This window comes from Thalia democratica, chromosome 1 (assembly GCF_965202585.1).
Source record: "Thalia democratica chromosome 1, ktThaDemo2.hap1.1, whole genome shotgun sequence".
Taxonomy (NCBI): Eukaryota; Metazoa; Chordata; class Thaliacea; order Salpida; family Salpidae; genus Thalia; species Thalia democratica.
This window is the reverse complement of record NC_139165.1, coordinates 65,340,043-65,360,944: the sequence shown is the minus strand read 5'-3', so window position 1 is coordinate 65,360,944 and position 20,902 is coordinate 65,340,043. Positions and strand designations below refer to the sequence as shown.

The window sequence follows — 20,902 nt, the reverse complement described above, 5'->3', positions numbered from 1 at the left end:
ATTCTTAATTAATTTACAACTATGATTAACTTTTGAAGCATCTTTTAGTCTTTATAAACATAACTTTGTTTTAGAGTGATGTTTTTCAGAAAAAAGTATAAGTACTATTTTTAGCCACTAAGTTTTCAAATAATTTGTTTCTTTTGATTTCATACCTCTTTCAAAAATATGAATTTCTTATCTTCGTAAAAAATTTTCAATAATCATAAATATACATTATGCTAAATCATAGTTTTTTAGATTTTAGAACTATAGATATGTTAGTCATTTATTTTATAAATTTAGCATAAATTTAAACTTTATGGTATAGTGATACTTTGACATTTTGAAAATATAATAAGTGTTTTATTTAGAAAACAAACTTAAGAAAAAAATGTAAAAAAGAAACTCTTATAATTGTTAAAGTTAATTTTTTTTATCTATTAAAAAGTTTTACTTGTTAAGGTAGCTAATTCTATAGTAGTATGAAAAATGTTTATAAAATAAATGGTGTATTTCTAAATTGCTAATAAAAAATAGCTTTATACTGATACTTGTTTTATGTTCCTTTTTATTAGTTATAATTTAAACTTAAAAGTTACAATTGTTAGATGTAAATAAATCTTACACGATATTCTGAAAAAAGTTTACGAGTTTCTGAATCATTGTCGAAGATGTTATAAGATTTTTAAAACATATCGACTTCAAAAAAGTCAAACATATTTAGTTGAAAACCAACTAAATGTTTATCATTTTAAATAACTTAACTTAAAAATTATATATGTTTTTAGTCAATAAAAGTTATTTTAGTAGAGAGCAAAACGAATTACTCTTATTCAAACTTTGTATAGTAAATAACTTTTGGTGATACTTTATAATATATAATTAATAGTTTTATTTTATCTTCTATTAAAACCCTTATTATAAAGTTTTGTAATTGTTTTAATAACTGTATTTAATTATAAAGACAAAAGAACTGACAATATTTTAAAGAAGGTCTAATTCATATATTCGAAATATGATAAGTAACGCAAATGTTCATACAAACTATTTAATAAAAAAAGAAAACAAAATTTTTAGTAGAATATTATTTTCAATTGTATAAAACTTTATAATTTTTCTAGAACTATTTTCTCTGAAAAGAAAGGCTTCTACTGATACAGACTTAACCAAAATGTTCAACAGGTATTTTATCTTTTTGAACCACTTCATCCATTTGGATGGTCTATTGGACAAACTGAGAACAGAATGAAATTATTGCAAGATATTATGAGTTGTGATTTTCACAGTGTAACAAAAAAATATCAAGCAATTGTTAGTTGTAAAGATAATATTTAGTTAAACTTAACGAAGCTTACACTTAAACCTTTGTTAAAAAAATCAAATATAAGTTTAAGAATTGTCGTAAACTTCGGATAACTGTTATTAAGCAGCTAGTAAAAAGAAGACTTACCTTCTCATTTGCTAAATTAGCTATGTAAATGGTTTGATAAAGCTATTTATAAAAACTCTTTTATCAAACTTACAATTTTTTGTCATAGTTTTTGATTTTTGTAAACTAGTTTATTAGTTTTGAAGTATCTTGACATCAGTATTATTTTGCTTATATTTTCAATTAGTTTTGTCAAGTAAATTAATTTTGAAAAATAGTTTAAGACTAAGTTGAATAAATTATTTTTACTACTAGATTAATATAAAACTCCGCCATACAAAAAAAAGTTCACTTGTCATGAGTAAAATCTAACACTAATGAAGTAAAAATTCTACTAATATATTTTTATCGTTAACTTTTACACAAACTATCAGAAAAATTAAAAGTTTTACACATAAAATTTATTTTCATTTTGCATCTGTTTTTGTTTTAATATAAACTTTAAATACCTAAACTCTCTTTTTCTGATACAGAACAAAAAACTGAAGTTAGACGATTCAGTTGCCCGCTGTGAACAAGACCATATTTGCTTTAAAGCTAAAAGTAATTTTGTTGAAAGGGATTCCAGCTTATGTAACAGATCCGAAAAAACTAAAAGTTGTGAATTACCGTTTTTAATCAACAAATTAGAAAAAATCTGTTTAAAAAGTCTTTTTCCAGTTGTAAATGTAAACATTTTTATAACTTGTTACTTTACGTTGCTTTAAATAAACTTATTTTTTTTATTTTTAACAGCTTATAAAAACTGTTTTTACGTCAATAAACTCTTTATTGGTTCATTATAAGCTAATTAATTTTTTAAAAGCAATTTTTAAATGTAAAGGCTCGTAGATACCGTCTTAGCAAATTCTAAAATATTTTTAAACTATAATGTATATTTTGTCTATATATGATGCGTATATGCTTTGAAAAAGTTTGGAATTTGTGTTGAATTTACTATTTACAAATTAAATAACTTCTATATTTTGGTTAACTTACTTGTAATTAAAATTTAATGTTTCTAGCTAAATTTTATAAGAAAATATTTTTAGAGAAATGAAAAAAAAATAAATACTAAAATAAAATTCATATTGTATTTACTTCGTAAATTGATTGTAACGTCACTAGTTTTTTTTTGTGTTTTGCTATCTTTTTCGAATTTTATATCAGTAAACAGTATTAAATTTACTTTTAAAAAAACTATAGAAAACTACTACAAAAGCTAAGTTTTTAATGATATTTGAATAATTCATATATATATATACATGTATTAATTTAATCTTTATCAGGTTTTTAGTAGAACCTCTCAGTTGATGTTACCTTTTTTTCAGATAATAGCTGAGCCTTTTGTTAAGTCCTTGAACTTAATAACTGATCTAATGCCTGCAAATATAAAAGTAATTCAACTAGTGCGTGATCCAAGAGCATTAATACATTTGTATAAAACTGAAAAACAACAAATTAAAGGTCAAAGTGAAAGAATATGTAAATTGATGTCCAAAAATATTGAAGATGGATCTAATATGCCCGATCAATTTTACTATAAAATTCGTTACGAAGACTTAGTAGAAAATCCTTTAACTACCATTGAAAATGTACTAAATTTTGTTGACTTAGATATTTTACCTCTAAAAGAAATAAATCAGATAAAGCTGAATCTCAATGAAAAAACTTTAAACTGGAAGAAAGAACTGAACTTTGAAGATGTAAAAGTTGTGCAAGATAGTTGTGCCGATGTATTAAACGCTCTAAACTACACTGTTTTTAATAGTAGTTCTTATTTTTCAAACTAGTTTTTTCAATCTGTTTAATTTTTTAATGTTTATCTCATATTAATTAATATCTAAATATCTTTTACACAACAGTCTATTCTTAAGAATTATACATGTCTGCTTAACACTTTTAGCCAAGCAAAAAAACAGTTTAGGTAGTATTAGATTTTTACCAATAAACTTACTAATGTTTTTGCAATATTTTTAATTAAATGTAATCTCATAAATTATTATTTTTTCTACAAAAATAAAAAAGTACTTCTATCAGTATAAAAATTTGTTATTGAACTTATGAATCGTGTAATAAACTATGTTTAGAAACCCTGACTTGCCATGACAAATAAAATAAAAAGTTCTTATACTACAAAAAGTGATTTTTCAACTTACAAATGTTATCTACAACTATCAAAAAAGTGTGCTAACTTATGTTTTGTTTTATTTAAAATAACTTTTAAATAAATATTTAAATAAAAAAATTTTTATTTAATTTCTACAAAGTAAATTGAAATTTTAATTAAATCTAGACGAAAAAGCTAACAAATATAAAGCTAAAGTTTTGATTTTGTTTATATTATTCAACACTATATTAGAATTGTCTAAGTCAAGAAGTAATTAATAATAAACGTAGTCAAGTCAGTCAAATACTTCTAAAATTTAAACGTACACTTGTTTAACTAAAAGATTTATTTTTTAATATACTATAAAAATGTCTTATATACTTGAATAAATACTGCTATTTCAAACTTTAAATTATTAACAACTATTTTCAAATAACTTTACATAATAAAACTAATTTAAAGCAGTATTTAGTATGAAAATAAAAAAGTTAGGTTAGGTTTTTGATTGTTAAGAAACTAGTTGATTTAACGGTATTTCATACTATATATTTAAACTTTTTTAAACTAAGTTTATAAAGTCAATAAAGTGATAAAAATTAATTAAATTATATATTTTCTTTATTATGAAATTTTAAATATGAATGAGATCTACCCCGTTTTATTATTTTTGTTACTTAAATTTTTTTGATAAAAACAAGTGTTTAATAAACTTTTTGTAAAAAAGAAGCACATTTAGTTGTTGTAGTAAAAAGAATTTAAAATCTCAGGGATGCAAGGTTTGCACAAAGAATAATTTTTACATTGCTTTCTTTAAAAAGGTAAAACTTCTGCACGATTTATCAATTTTAAGTAGGCTGTATTGCTAAATAAGGTTAAGGAGATAAAATTTGAATTGTGAAACTTGCATTTCTTAGCTAACTAAACTTAACTATAGTTCAAAGTCGGGGTAAACGACTTTACTAGTAAGTGGGTCAGTTTCACCAAAAAAAAGTATTTAGCTGACCTGATAAATTAAAAAATAAGTTAACTGACCGTGTACCAAAAAAAGTACTGTAGAAGTAAAATACAAGACATTAAAAGGTATCCGTGATGTAGGATTTGATAATTGAAAGGTTTTTTTGTACTCCAGGTCTTAAAACCAATTATTTTAAGCGTCTTTTATGTCGTTCAATAAATTATAATAACAATAGTAATAATGATAATAACAATACTATTTAAAGTATTATCGCTATAAAATAGTTATCAAATTTTAATTTATAATGTGTCTAACAAAAAAAAAAGAGCAAACTTCATATTAATTGTTCTTAAAAATATTTATTTTATACATTGAAAAACATTTTTAAGCTATGAAACATATCGAAACAACATTTTTAAGCAAGAGAATTTTCTTGAAAAATGAATACGGTCTGTGGGCCGTAGTCCGAACTTTTCCTATTCCTAGATTAAAAGCTTGTGATTATACAGTAACTTGAACACATATAAAATACAAAAAAAGTATAACTAGTACAAAAGTAAAAGAACAAACACAACAATTTTTAGAATATAGTGAATCACAAAAATATCTCTAAAAATTTTTAATAAAAGGTTGTTTTGGATTTTACTATATTTTAGACTAATTAGTAGAAAAAATGATTGTTTAAAAATAATAGGTTATAATTTTTTTTCAAATTTTAAAACTACTTACGGCAACCTTAACTTTTTTTTTCTGATGTATATTTAAAAATAATTAAAGCACAACTCCTATAGTTTTGTGTTGTCCTTTATTTATTAATTAAATCAAGTTTGTCCATCTTAATATTTAAAAGTATGTTATTTGTTAATTAATGTAGTCATATTCCGTTACTACGGTTCTAAAGCTTCACCTCTAATGTAAACATACTTTTTAAAACTTGCTTAAGTATAAATAACAAAATTTTACTGAATAATTATCGACGGTTTTGATTTTTAGAAAACTAAGACCTAGTATTTAGAAATTTTTATGTTCGTAGGAATTTACTTAGAATAACCTAATATAATTAAAATAAGCTTTTCTATTTAATTTTGTAATACGAGGGATAAAGTAAAAAAAAAGTTTTTTAAGAGATTGTTCCAAGATTCAATAATTTATATCATTTCTAATATATCTTGTAAAAATTTAATTAAGTTCAAAAAAAGAAGAACAAAATAAGTATATGTTTATATAGATAACATTGAAATAATAAACGCTGTTTTATTTTTCTCTTATTATACACTCAAAATAGAGCTTGAGTAGTTTAGCTTTAATTGAACTAAATATCGAAAATTCGAAATTTCCTTCCATTCCGTCAATTTATAAAATATATCTATATATAAAAAAAACAATCTCATTTAAATCAACAAAAAAGCAAACTGTCTATAATTAAAATTGTATAAAATCATCTAATAATTTATAAATTTTCAAGTAGTCTTGCTGCTATTTTAAATTTTAGTTAAAACTATTTTAGTTAAAGGTTATGCCTAAATTTAGAGGGAAGTATACTTTCAGTCTAAGCTGAAAAGAAAAAGAAGCTCTGTCAGCATTATTTTTTGCCTTTTTTGATATTTTATTAACTTATACCCTTATCCATTACCTTACCCACTTACCCAAACATTTTAAGAATTATAAAAAAATAATTTTTCATTATTAAATCCAAAAGAAAAAATAGCTTAATTTTTTCTGAATTAGTTGTTTTTCAGTTTAGAGGTCAGTTCACACTAACTTTAAAGTATACTAGCTAAATTCAGATTATACAATACTTTTTTGATTAATAAATGGCAGTTCTAAAAAAAAGAAAACAATCAATTTTGACAGTTTTGAATTTTTTTAGAAAGTAAAATAGCTTTCTTATTAAAGTAATGACAGTATAAAAGCACACCGCTTTTTGATTCAAAATTAAAAACCACCAGTTCCTGCTACTACTGCTGTATACTTAATCTTAATTTACTGCTTTTGAAAAAGGGAATGTCCCAAAGCTGTAAGTTTTTTGTACTTATTTTAAATGTTTTGCTTAAGAATAAAATCTCATCTATTCTTTTTATGATAGAAAATCATTAGTCTAAATTAACTAATACATTCTTCTTTCTACAATGATAAACTTCAAGCAAGTAGATTACATCATGTTTCACTTATTACATTACAATAAACTAACCAAAACTAAAGTGTATATATTTCAACCAAAATAAATTCTTTGCAAACTTCAATATTAAAATCTAAACACATAACTACAAGTTGTGGAAAGCATGAGATTAAAAAAAAAACAAAGTGTAAGCTTGAAAAAATTGATTGTTTTATAAATATTGACAATTTTTAAAAACTTATTTAGTACTTATATTAATATTGAGATGTTAATTGGCTAAAGTATTTTTGAATCACTGTTTTGTCACTTGAATGTTCACTTAAATGAAGGTACCATTTCAACAACTATAAAGATAACATTGTATCTTTCACAATTCTTTTGATAGATAATAATAATTTAAGGTTTTACTAATTTTTCATTAATTTTCTTTACTTAAAGATATAAAATTTTGCATGTTTTTAAATTAAACAGTGTTTAAATACCATTTGCTACTTTGGATAACTAGAAATAGATGTAAAGCAACCACCAAACCAACTAAATACAAGATAACATAAAAAATTAAAAAGGTACTGGTCTAACATATTGATAACTTTTCTAAAATCTGTCCAAAACCTTTGAAGCTTAGCATGATAGACTTTATTTTGAATAGTGCTACATTTATGCTCTATTTTTCTTTTAAAAAATTAAAAAAAAACACTATACAAAATCTGTATCCACAAAAACTTATAAAGTTTATTGTTGCAAAGTGGAGAATTTTAGATAGATTTTTATGTTAAAAAGTAGACTAAAGTTATTGAAAGTAAGAAACGTTGATTACTAAACATTTACCCAAAATCAAAAGACTAACTATCAATACTAATTCTCTTATTTTACAACAAACTACGTATGAGATTTAAAATATTACTACTTTTGTCTGGTCAGCAGGTCTGCCGATGGAGAATTTTGTACTTGGCAAGTGTCACTCCACCAGTCGTCCTCACCAGGCTTCATTTTTCTATAAACAGTTTTTTAATCACACAGAGTTTGTGGGTTACTTTACTCACAGGGTTGCCACACACTCAGGGAACTCAGGGAACTCAGGGAATCTCAGGGAATTTTGGCATTTTTCTTTTAAGTCAGGGAAACTCAGGGAAGTTTTGATTTTTTCTCTAAATTTCAGGGAAGTTTTTGAAAATCTCAGGGAAATTTTTTTCTAGATCTAGAATGAGGTTTAGTTAATCCAGTTTCAATATTTTGTTCAAAAGTAGTAATTTTTATTATTTAAGTGGTTATTTAGAATTTTTTTAGCCTTGCGGCTAGTTCTTCAATATTCTTAGTATTAACATTGTAGTTTTTTTAAGTTTTAAATTTATATTTACTTTAGTAAAATCAAACAGTTTAGAGAAATGAAAGTTGTTGTTAACTATTCATTGAAAAGTTCTAATAAACTTTTTATTTTTAGTTTTTCTTTTATGTAGAAAGTTAACTAACAAGTTTACACAAAGTTGTGCAAAAATTTAGTTTTTAATTTTTAATTGGTTTAAACCTTTTAAGATTGAGTTTTTGAAAACAGTTTTTTTCATAAATTTAATGCAGAAGCATACACATACAACATTCCTTTTATTATTAAAGAAGAAAAATGAGAATGAGGTATTAATAATTTGTGTTAGAAGAGAAATTTTTTTTTTAAGATTTGAAAAATACTCAGGGAAACTCAGGGAAATTTAAGGTTACTCAGGGAAATTTTTGGTCACTCAGGGAAGATTTTTTGGCTCAAAGAGTGGCAACCCTGTACTCAATATATAGTATGTATGTTTGTAGGTTATAGTATGTTTTATACCATACTATTAATCATAACAAATAAATATCAATTACTTAACTAATACTGCTTTTTGATAGTACTTAGGGCTACTCTATATAAAACTAGGTATGACATGAATGAATAAATCTTATATCAAAGAACAATTGCAAACACTAACAACTATAAAGAACCATGTAAAATATATATAAAAACTTTATGCTTAGGCTATTATGTTATTAAAACTTTTAAACACAATTTAAATTTAAATAAAATATACTTTGAGAATGTTTTGATTAGAATAAACTGCTTTAAAAAAAAATTATAAAAATATTTATGAGAAGAAAAAAATCTTAAACATAAAATTATACATAAAACATTAAAACAACATAAATGTCTATTCTGGAATTACATGTTTACTGCAGCAAGCTGTGGCTAGAAAGAATCTCTGCTCCAACTTATGAGTATTTATATATGGCTGTAGTATGTGAATGCAACATTGCATCAGTAAAACACTTGACTTTGCAAGATTTCTCTTGAACACTTAATAGAACAAGGTTTTTCTCAAAACTTTTTATTAAATCAAAAAAGTCGCCAAATGCAGTTGATATCCTGTTACAGCTAACACAAATGTTTACCCAACGCACTCATTTTAAAGATTATTGTCAAACTGATAATCCAACTTGTAACTGATTAGCTCTAGATCAAACTTAGATTACAAATATTCTTTTAACTTAAAAACTTTATTGTCACTTGAAACTTAGTAACAACTTAGATTGTGAATACAAGTTTAATTTAATAATTTTATAGTCACTCATAAAAAGCACATTCAAATGCTTAATGTTTGATCAATTTATAAATATTTGTTTTAACTTTTAACTTTTTAATAAGTAGGATTAGAAATATTCTTCGTCTTTCAAAACTTTATAATCACTTATTATGAATTAGTTAATATCCATAGGCTTACTTTTTTAGCTATTGACCTTAATATTTAATAACACTAAGAAATTAAAACGACAAAAAATAATTTAAGCAAATTAAGTCTTGACAAAAATTAGAATAACCTTAATTTTCCAAGATTTATTACTTTCACAATCAAAACATAAAAACTAAACTGAAAACTAACTTTAGTTTTATTTTTTCTTTGTTTATTAATTGTGACATAAGGATTAATCTCTAAAAGGCATTAATAAATAAATTACTCACCTTAATTTATCAAAAAAACAAAAAAGTATATAAAACCTCATAAAACATCAAAAGTATAATTGACTATTTTAAAATTTCTAAGAAGTTTTTCTATTGTTTTTGTCTATAAATATTTTCGCCCTGATGATTGCAAACACTGGCAGTGTCACTGCCATAACTCAGTGAAAGTGTTAGCTTAACTTAAAATTTTTCTTTTTATTTTGCTAAAATATATTGACCAGTTTAAACATGACATGTGTCATTACCAAAATAAGATAAAACTAAAAAATAAAATAGTATTAAAAACTAAAAATACAAGTTTGTTTCATTACAAAAGATATTTCTGTAAGTAGTGATTACCTTAAGAATTTTATTACAACTATTTAATAATTTACTATTTAAAAAACTTTAAGACCATAGGGGGGGGGTCCACTTTGTTTTTTACAACTTGATCTTATTTTGTAGAATTTAATCTGAGCTATCAGACACTTTTAACCGCTTAAAAAAACTCAAAGTAACTTTTGAGATATAAGCAATCAAAGAAAGGGCGTTCAATAGGTTCCTTATGGAAGGCGAAAACTAAAAATGCGAAAAAAGACTATTTCACTAAAAATCTATCTCCTCCTTCATTTTTTGAGTAAACTTTCTCAAATTTTTACAGAATGTGTATCATTAAACTTTAAAGAGATCTATTGTAGGAATTTTTTTAATTTTGAGTAAAAAAAAAATTATTGTCAAAAAACTACCCTTTTTTTAGTTTTTTGTGGATAAAATTTTTATTTTTCAAAATTTCAAAAATTCCAACATTCAGATTCTTCAAAATATTAAAAGGAACATTTCCTAAAAATTTGAAGTCTCTAGGTCAAAAAATGAAGGAGGAGATAGGTTTTTAGTGAATTTTTAAATTTCCGAGAAAATTGACCCCGAAAAATTTGCGGTCCATACATTTGTATCGGAAACTTTTTAGAAAAAATAAAATATCTTAAAAGTTAAATTATATTTTTGAATTCTATAAAAACAGGCTTGTAGTTTGTATTTAAAGCTTTCATATAAAATCCAAAGTTATTTTTTGTAAAAAAAAAGTCGGACCCCCCCCCCCTATGGCCTTAATTTTGTTTAACACTAATTTGTTTTAGAATACAAGTTAATACTAAAATGTCAAGTGCCTTTGATACAGCTTTGCATAACAGAAGAAACCTTCCAAACATATTTGAAATGTTTGCTCAGGAAAGCCTTCATCAATCCATTGAGCCTGCTTGTAAACATATTGTTAAGGTAATTGTCTTTTTTTATTTTTGCATTACTATACATTCTACTTTCCAACAACAATTTTTAAATTTAACTTTTACATTTCTTAAATAATTAAATATATAAACAGAAAGTATTAAAAGTTAAATGAAGTTAGTATATAAATGCAAACGAAAATTTAATAGTAAAAATACATATAAAAGTTAGCATTTAAGCTATTATTTCAATATACCAAATAAAATCAGTTCATTAAGTTAAAAGTTCAATTTTTAAAGCAAAACTAAAAAGTGTACTTAGGACTTTTGTTTTTATTTTACCCAAGACTAATAAAGTTTTAGAGTTTATACTAGTGAAAGCTAAATACTAGTTTTAAATACATGTTGGTTCTTAAAATAAAGTAATAGAAAATAGTCATCTATTTATATATTTATTTTATACAATCTGTTTTCAACTAAATTAGTGTGTCCTTTTCAAAGAACAAAATTTTTACAAAAATTTGTAGCTTAAGAATTTATGAAAAGTGTTTAAGATATTATGAAGTATATAATTAAAAATTACAATAAAAACAAAGTTTTAGTACTTTATAATAAAAGGTATAGTATTAATTAAATCAACTAGAACAAAAATTTGGGATTTAGTTGTAAGACTTAAACATTAAAATACTTTTACTAACTTAAAATTAGCTTTTTTTTTGATTAAGTGAATTTTTAAAATTCTGATTTAGTTATATGTTTTAAGAAAACATAACCAAACGTTATGCTAAAAGTTATCTAATAAAAATACTTATTACTTAAAAATACAGATGGGCTATTCATTTTTAATGCTATAAAATTTTATTTTTTCGATTGTTGTAATAAATAAATTGTTTTTTGGTTTAAAAAAAATACAAGTTTTTTAAACTTATTTTTTTAATTTTAATTTACCTGATTTTTTTACTATTTACTTGTGATCAATTTTAACTCAAGTTGATCGTAATTAAAATAACAATGACAGGTCTTAGCTGAACAAAACCCAGAGAAGTTTTCTAATATTTTTACCTATTTTGATGAGTTGTTTCTACTTACAACAACTGGAATACAATGCTACTTCTTAACAATGCATTCAGCTTCTTTAGCTGAGTTTTATTATGGTTTAATAAGGCAAAAACCTTTCAACAACCTGAGTTCTAAAAGTAAAATGTTTTCAGTTTCAGCTTTAACTGTTATACCCTATGTTAAAACAAAGATTCAAAATTATCATAAAATCTTAGTTGAAAGCTCATATAGTACAGAAAACAGAAAAAGAATATGGGACAAGTTTCTTCTGAAAATTTATCCTTACATTCACACTTTATATAATGTATTGAAATTATATTTCTATTTATCCTATTCAACTGGAGGCACAAACTTTATATCACTGTTTTACAAACTGCTTTCTATACATTTGGAGCGAGTTAATCCATTTACAAACAAGTGAGTATACTTATATACCTAAAAATTAGCATAGGTAGTTAAGTTTATGATTTTTAAAGTTATGATTTAAACAATAAAATAAAGCCTGTATTGCTTTACAAAAGCTTTTTAACTTAAACTCTTTTTAATTAAAAAAAGTATACTTTTTACTTTATAAATCACAATAATTTTCTCAACTTAATGATTAGGAGAATAGTCAACTCAAGTTTTTTTAGTTTTATTAACAAACAATGTTTCACTCGTTTGAAATAAATCAAACGAGGTCATTAGTTGAATTAAATATTATTTTAATTTTATTCAACTGATGATGTTGTTTGATTTAATTCAAACAATTGAAAAAAAGTACTAAATTGTTTCATTTGTCTGTAAGCATTATTCAAAATACCTTAACGTTGTTACAAAATTGCAGAAACAGAAAGGTATGTAAGATTTATAATGTAAATTTAGTTAAAAGTATGTTAGTATTACTGTGAAGTTATTTTATTTAAGAAAACGAATAAAAAGTAAGTTATATTACTACAATCAGGGTTGCAATTCTTTCAGGCCTATTTAAGCTATTTATTGATTTAAAACCTTTGACTAAATCATTTTACTCTGAAAATTATTTTTTAATTTAAAAAAACTTTTCTAAGTTTTATGTTTTTTTAAAACCTTAATCACACTATTTTAATTAAAAATGTTTATTTAATCTTGTCTTTAAATAAATGTGTTTGTTATTGTTTTCAAATTGTATAATTATAAAAGAGAATACGTATTTTGTATAGTATTACTTTATAACAATTTTTTATCAAATAAACTAAGAGTAACTTGTTTTTTTTTTGCTTTAAGAAAGTTCTATTTTGTATTATGTTTTAAAAACAATTTATCAATAAACCTAATAATCAATTCTTTATTTAGATTGAGTACAACTTATACAATAAAATTTATATGATTTTTAAAGTTTAACTTGTGAAAAGTGAAATTCATTACAAAATGACTTGTAAATATTCTTTCCAATGGTGCTTTTTCAAAACTCTTGCTATCATTTCTTTTTTTCAATTACCCGTATTTATTTCGGCCATTGTATGTAGAATTGGGATGTTTTACGCCATCAATAAAAAGAAAAGAACTTCTCCTCACGACCAACAACATCATCTGAGACAACCTACGACCTTATCTCAACAGTGTTTTCACGCGACTATGCCTGCCTGATAAGTCCTAATAAGGACAAAATCGTTCGTAGGTTATCTCGGATGCTGTTGTTGTTGGTCGTGTGGTAATTTTTTTTTATGTACAGTAACCTCTCGCTTATTAACGCACATTGTGTCCACAGAAAAAGTGAGTAAAGATACGAGAGATGGTAAAGATACAAGAGGTACTAAATATACTTACTTTAATGGCTGTTTTTTTGATATTGCTTCTAGTTAAAAGCAGACTGGGGACTTTCTTACTTTTAAAAATTATTTACTTTATTTATAAATATGAAGAGAAAAGATAAAACTAAACAAAAATTAAAAAAAAAGATTTGAAATTATATAAAATAATAATACTTTTTGAAAATATTTTACTAATTTTAATAATAAGTAGATTTTATCTTTATGTGACTTATTTGATACTTAACATTTATATTCTATTCTACGTAGCAAATTCAATTTATAATAAAGTATTTGTTTAAAATTAAGAACTTAAACAAAAAAAAAATTGTCAAATGAAAATTAGTAATATGTGTACTAAAATAAAACAATTGAGAATTGTGTTTAGTGTAAGTTCTATATTTATTTGGTATCACTGCTACTATTTGTTAGGAAGTTTCATTAGATTTCGTTTTAGATGCTTATATAGGGCTAGAGTGCTGTATTATTTATTTGTGTTTTCAACTCTCATTATTTCATAATACTTTCATTATTCATCACAGTCATATTTCTTTCACAATTTTAATTTAATCTTTTATTGTTAACAAATTTCTGATATACTAAGGTATAACTAAATTTTTATCAATAATTCAAGTAACATAAGTTATAAAGTCTAAAGATATATAGAGAAGTGAGTTAGCATTTTAAAACATATTTAAAATTAAGAATATACAATAAACCAAATTTGTTTAATGTTAAAAAATTATCAAAACATTATTTTTAGAATTTTTTAGAATTCTAAAATGCATAACTAAACGAGAGTGCGTATAGATGCGAGATGTTACTGTATGCCATAAAATGGTTTAATTTTTTTTAATAGTCTTTTTCATCAAGTATTATCTTGTTATAAACCATATAGTTATGTTTAAATACAAACATACTATTAGTTTATTTTGTTAAAATTGTAAAATAAATAATTTTGCGTCTTACATGTACAATAAATTTTCTATAATCAATTACTATTGAAGCTAAAACTTACACCACTAACATACATAATATTTTGTTATAAACATTTAGGCAAAACTCTACATTTATATCAAATTCGGTGCAAACTCTAGTAACTAGCGGTGCTCATATTGGTATGTTTTTGCTAACCTTTTCTAAATGGTGGTACTCGCAAGACATGTCCGACCAATCAAAATATTCACAGACAATAAAACCTCCCATCAGTACGGGCGTATCCAATACTAGTGAGGCATCAAAAAAAGGAGCTTGTCCTATTTGCAAAATGTATGTGTGTTATAACACCTAATTGTCTTTAAGTCATTTTTTTTATCTACTTTTATAGTTTTTACTTTTTATTTTAATACTGAAGAAAATTTTCAATAGTCTTAGTCTTTTTCATCAAACATTATCTTGTTATAAACCATATAATTATGTGTTAGTACAAAAAAACTAAATAATACAAAATTTATTAGTTAAATGACAATTTTAATTATGTTTACATTTTATAATGTTTAGAATTTTGTATAACATAAATGTTGCAAGAACTTAATCGCATTTTTAGAATTTACATGTAATGATTAGTCTAAAAAAGTATTTTTACATAAGATTTTTTCATTTTTTATCTATTTTTTTAACTTGTATTGATTAATTAATTTAATGGTTTTTATAAAACAAATTACAGGACTAGAAGAAATGAAACAGCACTTCTGACTTCCGGTTATGTGTTTTGCTATAGCTGTATTCACAATTTTGTGCAAAAGTATAAAAAATGTCCTGTAACTGGCTATTTATCAGATTTGGACAACTTAACAAGGGTTCACCAACAAAAATGACCATAAAAGATATAATAATAAACAAAAGTTTTGAGTTTTTTAAATTATTAACTAGTTTAATCTTTTAAGATTGACAGCGTTTAGAAAAAGATTTTATTCTACTATTTTTGAAAGCAGTTGTCGTACATAAGTTTATCTTTATGAAGCAATATTAAAATTTCTTGTATACACTTTGGTGTTATAGCTAGTTATCGTAGATTAATTAATTGCTAGATGAATCTTATATCTTTATAATCTTAAATCTAAAAAGTTTACTTTTTATATTAAAATGTGTAGTATATTGATTTCCTTTAGTAACTGATTGTTGGTAGAAAATGTGCAATCATTTAGTTCAATTTTTGTAGTTTTTTGAATAATAAATTTTCATTTGTAATTATAACAATATAAGAAATCAAAAGGTTTTGTCTTGTTTTTAACTTGATAATAAATTTCATTTATAATTATAACAATATAAGAAATCAAAAGGTTTTGTCTTGTTTTAATTACGTCATATTTAGTATTTCTATATGTCAGCAGCCTTTTTCTTAAAACTTTAGCTTGAACAAAAGCTTTTGATTTTACTTAAGTATATTAGTTTTATTATTAGTATATTTACTATTGAGTATTCTAAAAAACAGTTTTTATTTCCTAAAACATTTTCTTGAAAAATTATGGATAGAGTAAAAAAAAGTACAATGAATTAAAAATTAAATCCGATCATTAAAGTTATCATGTTATTCTTATTTTAAAATTGATACTAAACTTAAGATACATACTGAAAACACAGATTGTTTTATTTTTTCGTAGAGTTGATACTACAAAGATTACTATTTAAGAATGTCTTAGATATTAAAGTATACCAGTTACTTTTATACTTGATAAAACATACATATTTAAAGAATTAAACAATTTTTAAGAAAAAAATTTTGCTTTCAAGTTTTGACTAGCATTTTCAAACCTAATCATTACTTTCAAATTTATTTTTGAGAAATTTTTATTATGCTGATTAATGTAAAGCTAGGGAGTCGGGAACCGATCAGTTACAGCCCGCGATCATTTCCCACCTGCACAATTTCCCACCCGAGAACCGCTTACCGACCAAGGCTGAGGGTTAGGAGTAGCAGTGGTAGTAAAGGGTTGCCACAAGGTCAGGAGAAGTTAGGAAAAACTAAAAAATTGACAAATATCAGAAAATTTGAAAAAACGTCAGATTTTGTCTGTTTAAATTTATAATGTTTAAAATTTCTTGTTTTCCAAAGTCTTCAAACGTTAAAAAAATAATTAAAAATCCTCTAAAGTTGCAAAATTTTCCTAGAAGTTTACAAAACTACTTATTTTTCAATGCCTTCATCTGGTAAAAATTAGTAAAATATCCTTTATAAAACTGCAAAGTTATGGCTATTAATATATTGAACAGATACCCTAATTGAACAAGCCGTTTTTGTATGCTTTTAGTTTTGATGATCTGTGACATGGACACTTCCATAGTGAAATTGTGATATATACACAAAAGTTTATCTTGCAGAATTTTAGAGTCTAAGTGTTTTTAGTTTAAATAATTAAGTTCTTTATAATTAAGCACTAAGTTTAGTGTTTTATGTAACAAGTATATGTTTTTACTTTACCTCTTTATATTTTTTTCAAAATTGTTTAAATATGAGAAATAAGTTATAAAACAGGTATATATAAAACAGGTATATACCAGGGGCGTGTCTAGACTTTTTTAAAGGGGGTTCACATTTTTTTGTTCTTAATTTGCCGCTTAAGTACGCATTTCTTCGGTATGCACTGCCAGTTAAGTACGCAACATTTAGCCGATAAACTCTGTGTAAAAAATTCTTTTTTTCTGCTTAGAAAAAAAAAGTAATATTAGAAAAATGTTATTTTTTTTATTTACTATACTGTATTTTTCAATTAGATAAATTAAAACTAAAAGAACCAGAAAAAAGTTATGAACTTCGAAATTGTACATAAAAATTCAAATCTGTTATTTAAAACAAAACTATTACAGAAATAACTAACTTACTCTATAAAAAATTACTTTTTTATCAGCAAACTATTATAAAATATTTAAAACTAGAATAAAGTTTTATAAAGAGAATTTGAATTTGGAACTAAATGTTAATATAGATGGAGTTCTTATAAATTTTTCTTTTAAATTTTAAACTCTGTACATTTATATATCTATTTAAAATAATTTATTTTTTCAAGTAATTTAATCTATAAAAATTGAAATCTGTGAACCACTAAAAAAAAAGTTTAGACTTATACAATTAATTTAAAATATCTTTATAAAAAATTATTCTAGTTTTAATTATTCTATAATATTGTTTCCTGATTAAAAAGTTAATTTTTTATAGAGTAAGTTAGTTATGTCTGTAATACTTTTGTTTTAAATAACATATTTGAATTTTGATATGCAGTTTGTAAGTTCATAACATTTAAATAAAACTTAAAAAGAATTTTGATTTAAATGTTAGTATAGATGGAGTTCTTACAAATTTTTCTTTTAAATTTTAAACTCTTTACATTTATATATCTACTTATAATAAAAAAAAATATCAAGTTATATAATCTATAAAGATTAAAATTTCACAAAAATAAATACTTAGACTTGTACAGTTAAATTAAAATATCTTTAAATTATATTTAAATGTTTACCTGATGGTGCAGGGATTCTAATGATGGTTTTGAAAGCTGTTTGAGTTGAAAATTTAAAAAAATCAAGAATTAACTTTGTTGCCAACCGAAATACAAAATTAAAACAACTTAAATAAAAATATTAAAATACCATTAAATGATAAAAGAAAAAATTGCCAGGTGGTGTAGTTGTCTAAAGATGATTTTGAAAACTCTATGAATTGAACTTTTCAAGGTTTAAACTCAGTTGTTTGACACATAAACAAATAGTATAAATGCTTGAGTACAAACACAACATTATTATATAACAACATAACTTAAAAGCTTCACACAACTTTATTATATACAAAAAACTAAGCAAAATAAAACTTTAGTGATAATATTGAACATTTTTTAAGTAAAGTTGTACTTACTTGTTCAAAAACAATACTTAATCTAAATTTATTTACATTAAGTAATAACTATATTTATAATGGGAACTAAGAGCATCATAGTAAAAAGTTTCCTAGAAAAAAATGCTACTTTAAAACTTTTACCTATTATCACAAATAAAATTTTATTTAAAATATATTTCAGCTGGGCAAAAACGAGCATCTTTTGTTACTGCAAATTTTTAATCTTTCAGTGTTGTAAATTCAACATTCATTATTCAAATTTTATCAAATAACCAAAACAAAGTCAATAAACAACGTTTTTAGTGATATTCTAAAAATTGTTTTTTCTTTTTACTTTTTTTTCAGGGGTTCACAGGAAACCAGTCAAAACACGCCCCTGGTATATACCGTTGTTAAGTTTACTGTTTGTAATATTTTGTAGAATAACTTAAGTTTTTAAAATAAATAACAGTATATTTATATTAAATGACAAGGGAAAATATAAGATTGATTATTTGAATATAAGCTTTTTATTTTTTAAAGTGTTTGATAATGTTTTTAAAAATAAGTTTAAATTAAGAGTTTGCTTAGAAAAGTCAAGAAATTTGTAATAAAAAGTCAGAAAAATTTTTTTAGCTTGATCTGTGGCAACCCTGGTAAAAATTATCTAAGAAAATGAAATTATTTTTCGGGTGGGAATTGTTAGTATACTGTAAAGTTTATACAACTATATTTTATAGTTTTACAATTATATGTTTAGTAAAATTTTGACATACTTACTCACAGTGAGCCTTAAATCGCGTATTACTGGAAATAGGAAGTGAATTTTCTTAAAAGTCAATATTTGTAAATACTTACCAATATTAAACATTAATGTAGTCTAAGAAATTATGTATTGGACTTTCCAAACTAAAAAAATCCTTCTATAGCAAAAGTTGTGGGGCTTTTAGTAAAGGCTTTTGTAAAGTATTTTGCTCTATGAATTTTTTAATAAATATCTTTGTTAAAAAAAATAGGCAAGTTAAACTCTTGTTTTAATAATATATTATTAAAAAGACAAACAATTACAATGTTTCACCGCATAGCGGATTTTCAAATTGTAAATCTGTAATAAAATAATACTGGTAAAAATGGCTAGTCATTTAAAATCTGTTTGAATTAAGTTTTTTGTTGAGAAAGTTAAAATTTATAAACAATTTAGAAAAATATTAATTTTAAGCTATGAACATAAACAATTATTATTGCAAGTTTATTGTTATTATTCCATGTTTTGTGTCCATATGATGGACCTAGGCATCAAAACCTAAGCCACTTATACAGAAAGATACATAACGAAACAAATCAAAAATAAAAATAGCACAAAAAGTTCCTTGTTTAAAACAAAAATGAAAACATATTTTAATATAATTGAACTAAAGTATATAGCGAGGTATTGAAATCTAATAGATTTTAAAAACAAAACTTTGTAAAATTTTAGATTTGGAAATATTTGTTTCAAACTCAATAGTTCAACTCGTATTTTAACAGGCTTTAAATGTTTAGTAGATGCTAATAGTAAAGTTTTAATGATAAATTAAACTTTTTCAACTAAAAATCTTCAAGTTTTTTTAATCGGGTGTTTTCGAAAAATACTTTTGTTAGTATTTTCTAGAATGCTTTCTTCTTATCAAAATTGGCATACTTGCAATATCATTTGCTATAGTTTGTTAGTCTACCATACTTAATGTAAAGATTTTGAAATATATTTATATAGATGTTGCATACATGTTAAAAAGTTATCATAATTTACATAAAATTACATGAATAAAATACCTTTTTTTGAAATATATTTTTCTAACTAAAAAAGAAAAGAAAATAGATATTTGTTTTATTTATGAAACAATTGTTCTAAATTTTTTTTTTTATAACTCTGAAAATGTAGTGAATTGCTTTAACTTTTAAAGTATTTTTATTTATTTAATCATGAACTTTATATTTTTTAAGAAATCAAAATTTATTTAAACAAAAATCGCCTCGCGCCAAGTGACATGGTTTTTTTTGGTTGATTGAAATTTTCAGTTTATTTTAAAGCACTAAATGCGCTAGATTCTTGGTTTTCTACATTCAAATTTTAGAGAAAAGTTGTTTTTTTTTTGTAATTTTAAGTTGCGGGCTCACCGTTTTACTTCTCTAATTTATGGATTTATAAAGAATAGAAGCTAAGTAAGTTTTTGCTCAAAGTATTAGATAATTATTAGAACTAAGCTATTTTCAGGCAGGAAATGCAAGCTTATATAAGTTTTGATGGTATATAAATCATTAAAAAAGCTGTAAAAAATAAATCTTCAGAAGATAAATACAATAAGGAATTCTGTGCAATTTAGTTCGTTTTTATACTACTGAAACTATCTTTTACATACTTTAGTTGAATTTATTTTCAGTATTGTACTAATATTACCAAGAATTATAAAAATTTAGCTTTTGAAAACATAACAATATTATGTAAAAACTTCATTTAAAAGTACT

General features: G+C 23.6%; 1 protein-coding gene across 1 annotated transcript; it reads left to right on the top strand.

The window, feature by feature from the left end:
• The first annotated feature begins 10,678 nt into the window (after positions 1-10,678).
• LOC145844403 (peroxisome assembly protein 12-A-like) lies at positions 10,679-15,694 on the top strand. Its single transcript, XM_082951803.1, has 4 exons — positions 10,679-10,811; positions 11,778-12,235; positions 14,644-14,856; positions 15,254-15,694. Exons 1-4 carry the CDS (start codon positions 10,692-10,694, stop codon positions 15,402-15,404), a joined length of 942 nt encoding a protein of 313 aa, XP_082807929.1. The 5' UTR covers positions 10,679-10,691; the 3' UTR covers positions 15,405-15,694.
• Positions 15,695-20,902: the final 5,208 nt, after the last annotated feature.

Bases quoted from the DNA above. Each gene is read 5' to 3' on its own strand.
- LOC145844403 (XM_082951803.1), top strand. From the start codon at position 10,692: ATGTCAAGTGCCTTTGATACAGCTTTGCATAACAGAAGAAACCTTCCA. The intron at 12,236-14,643 runs GTGAGTATACTT...ATAAACATTTAG, and splicing joins GTTAATCCATTTACAAACAA to GCAAAACTCTACATTTATAT. The intron at 14,857-15,253 runs GTATGTGTGTTA...AACAAATTACAG, and splicing joins GCTTGTCCTATTTGCAAAAT to GACTAGAAGAAATGAAACAG.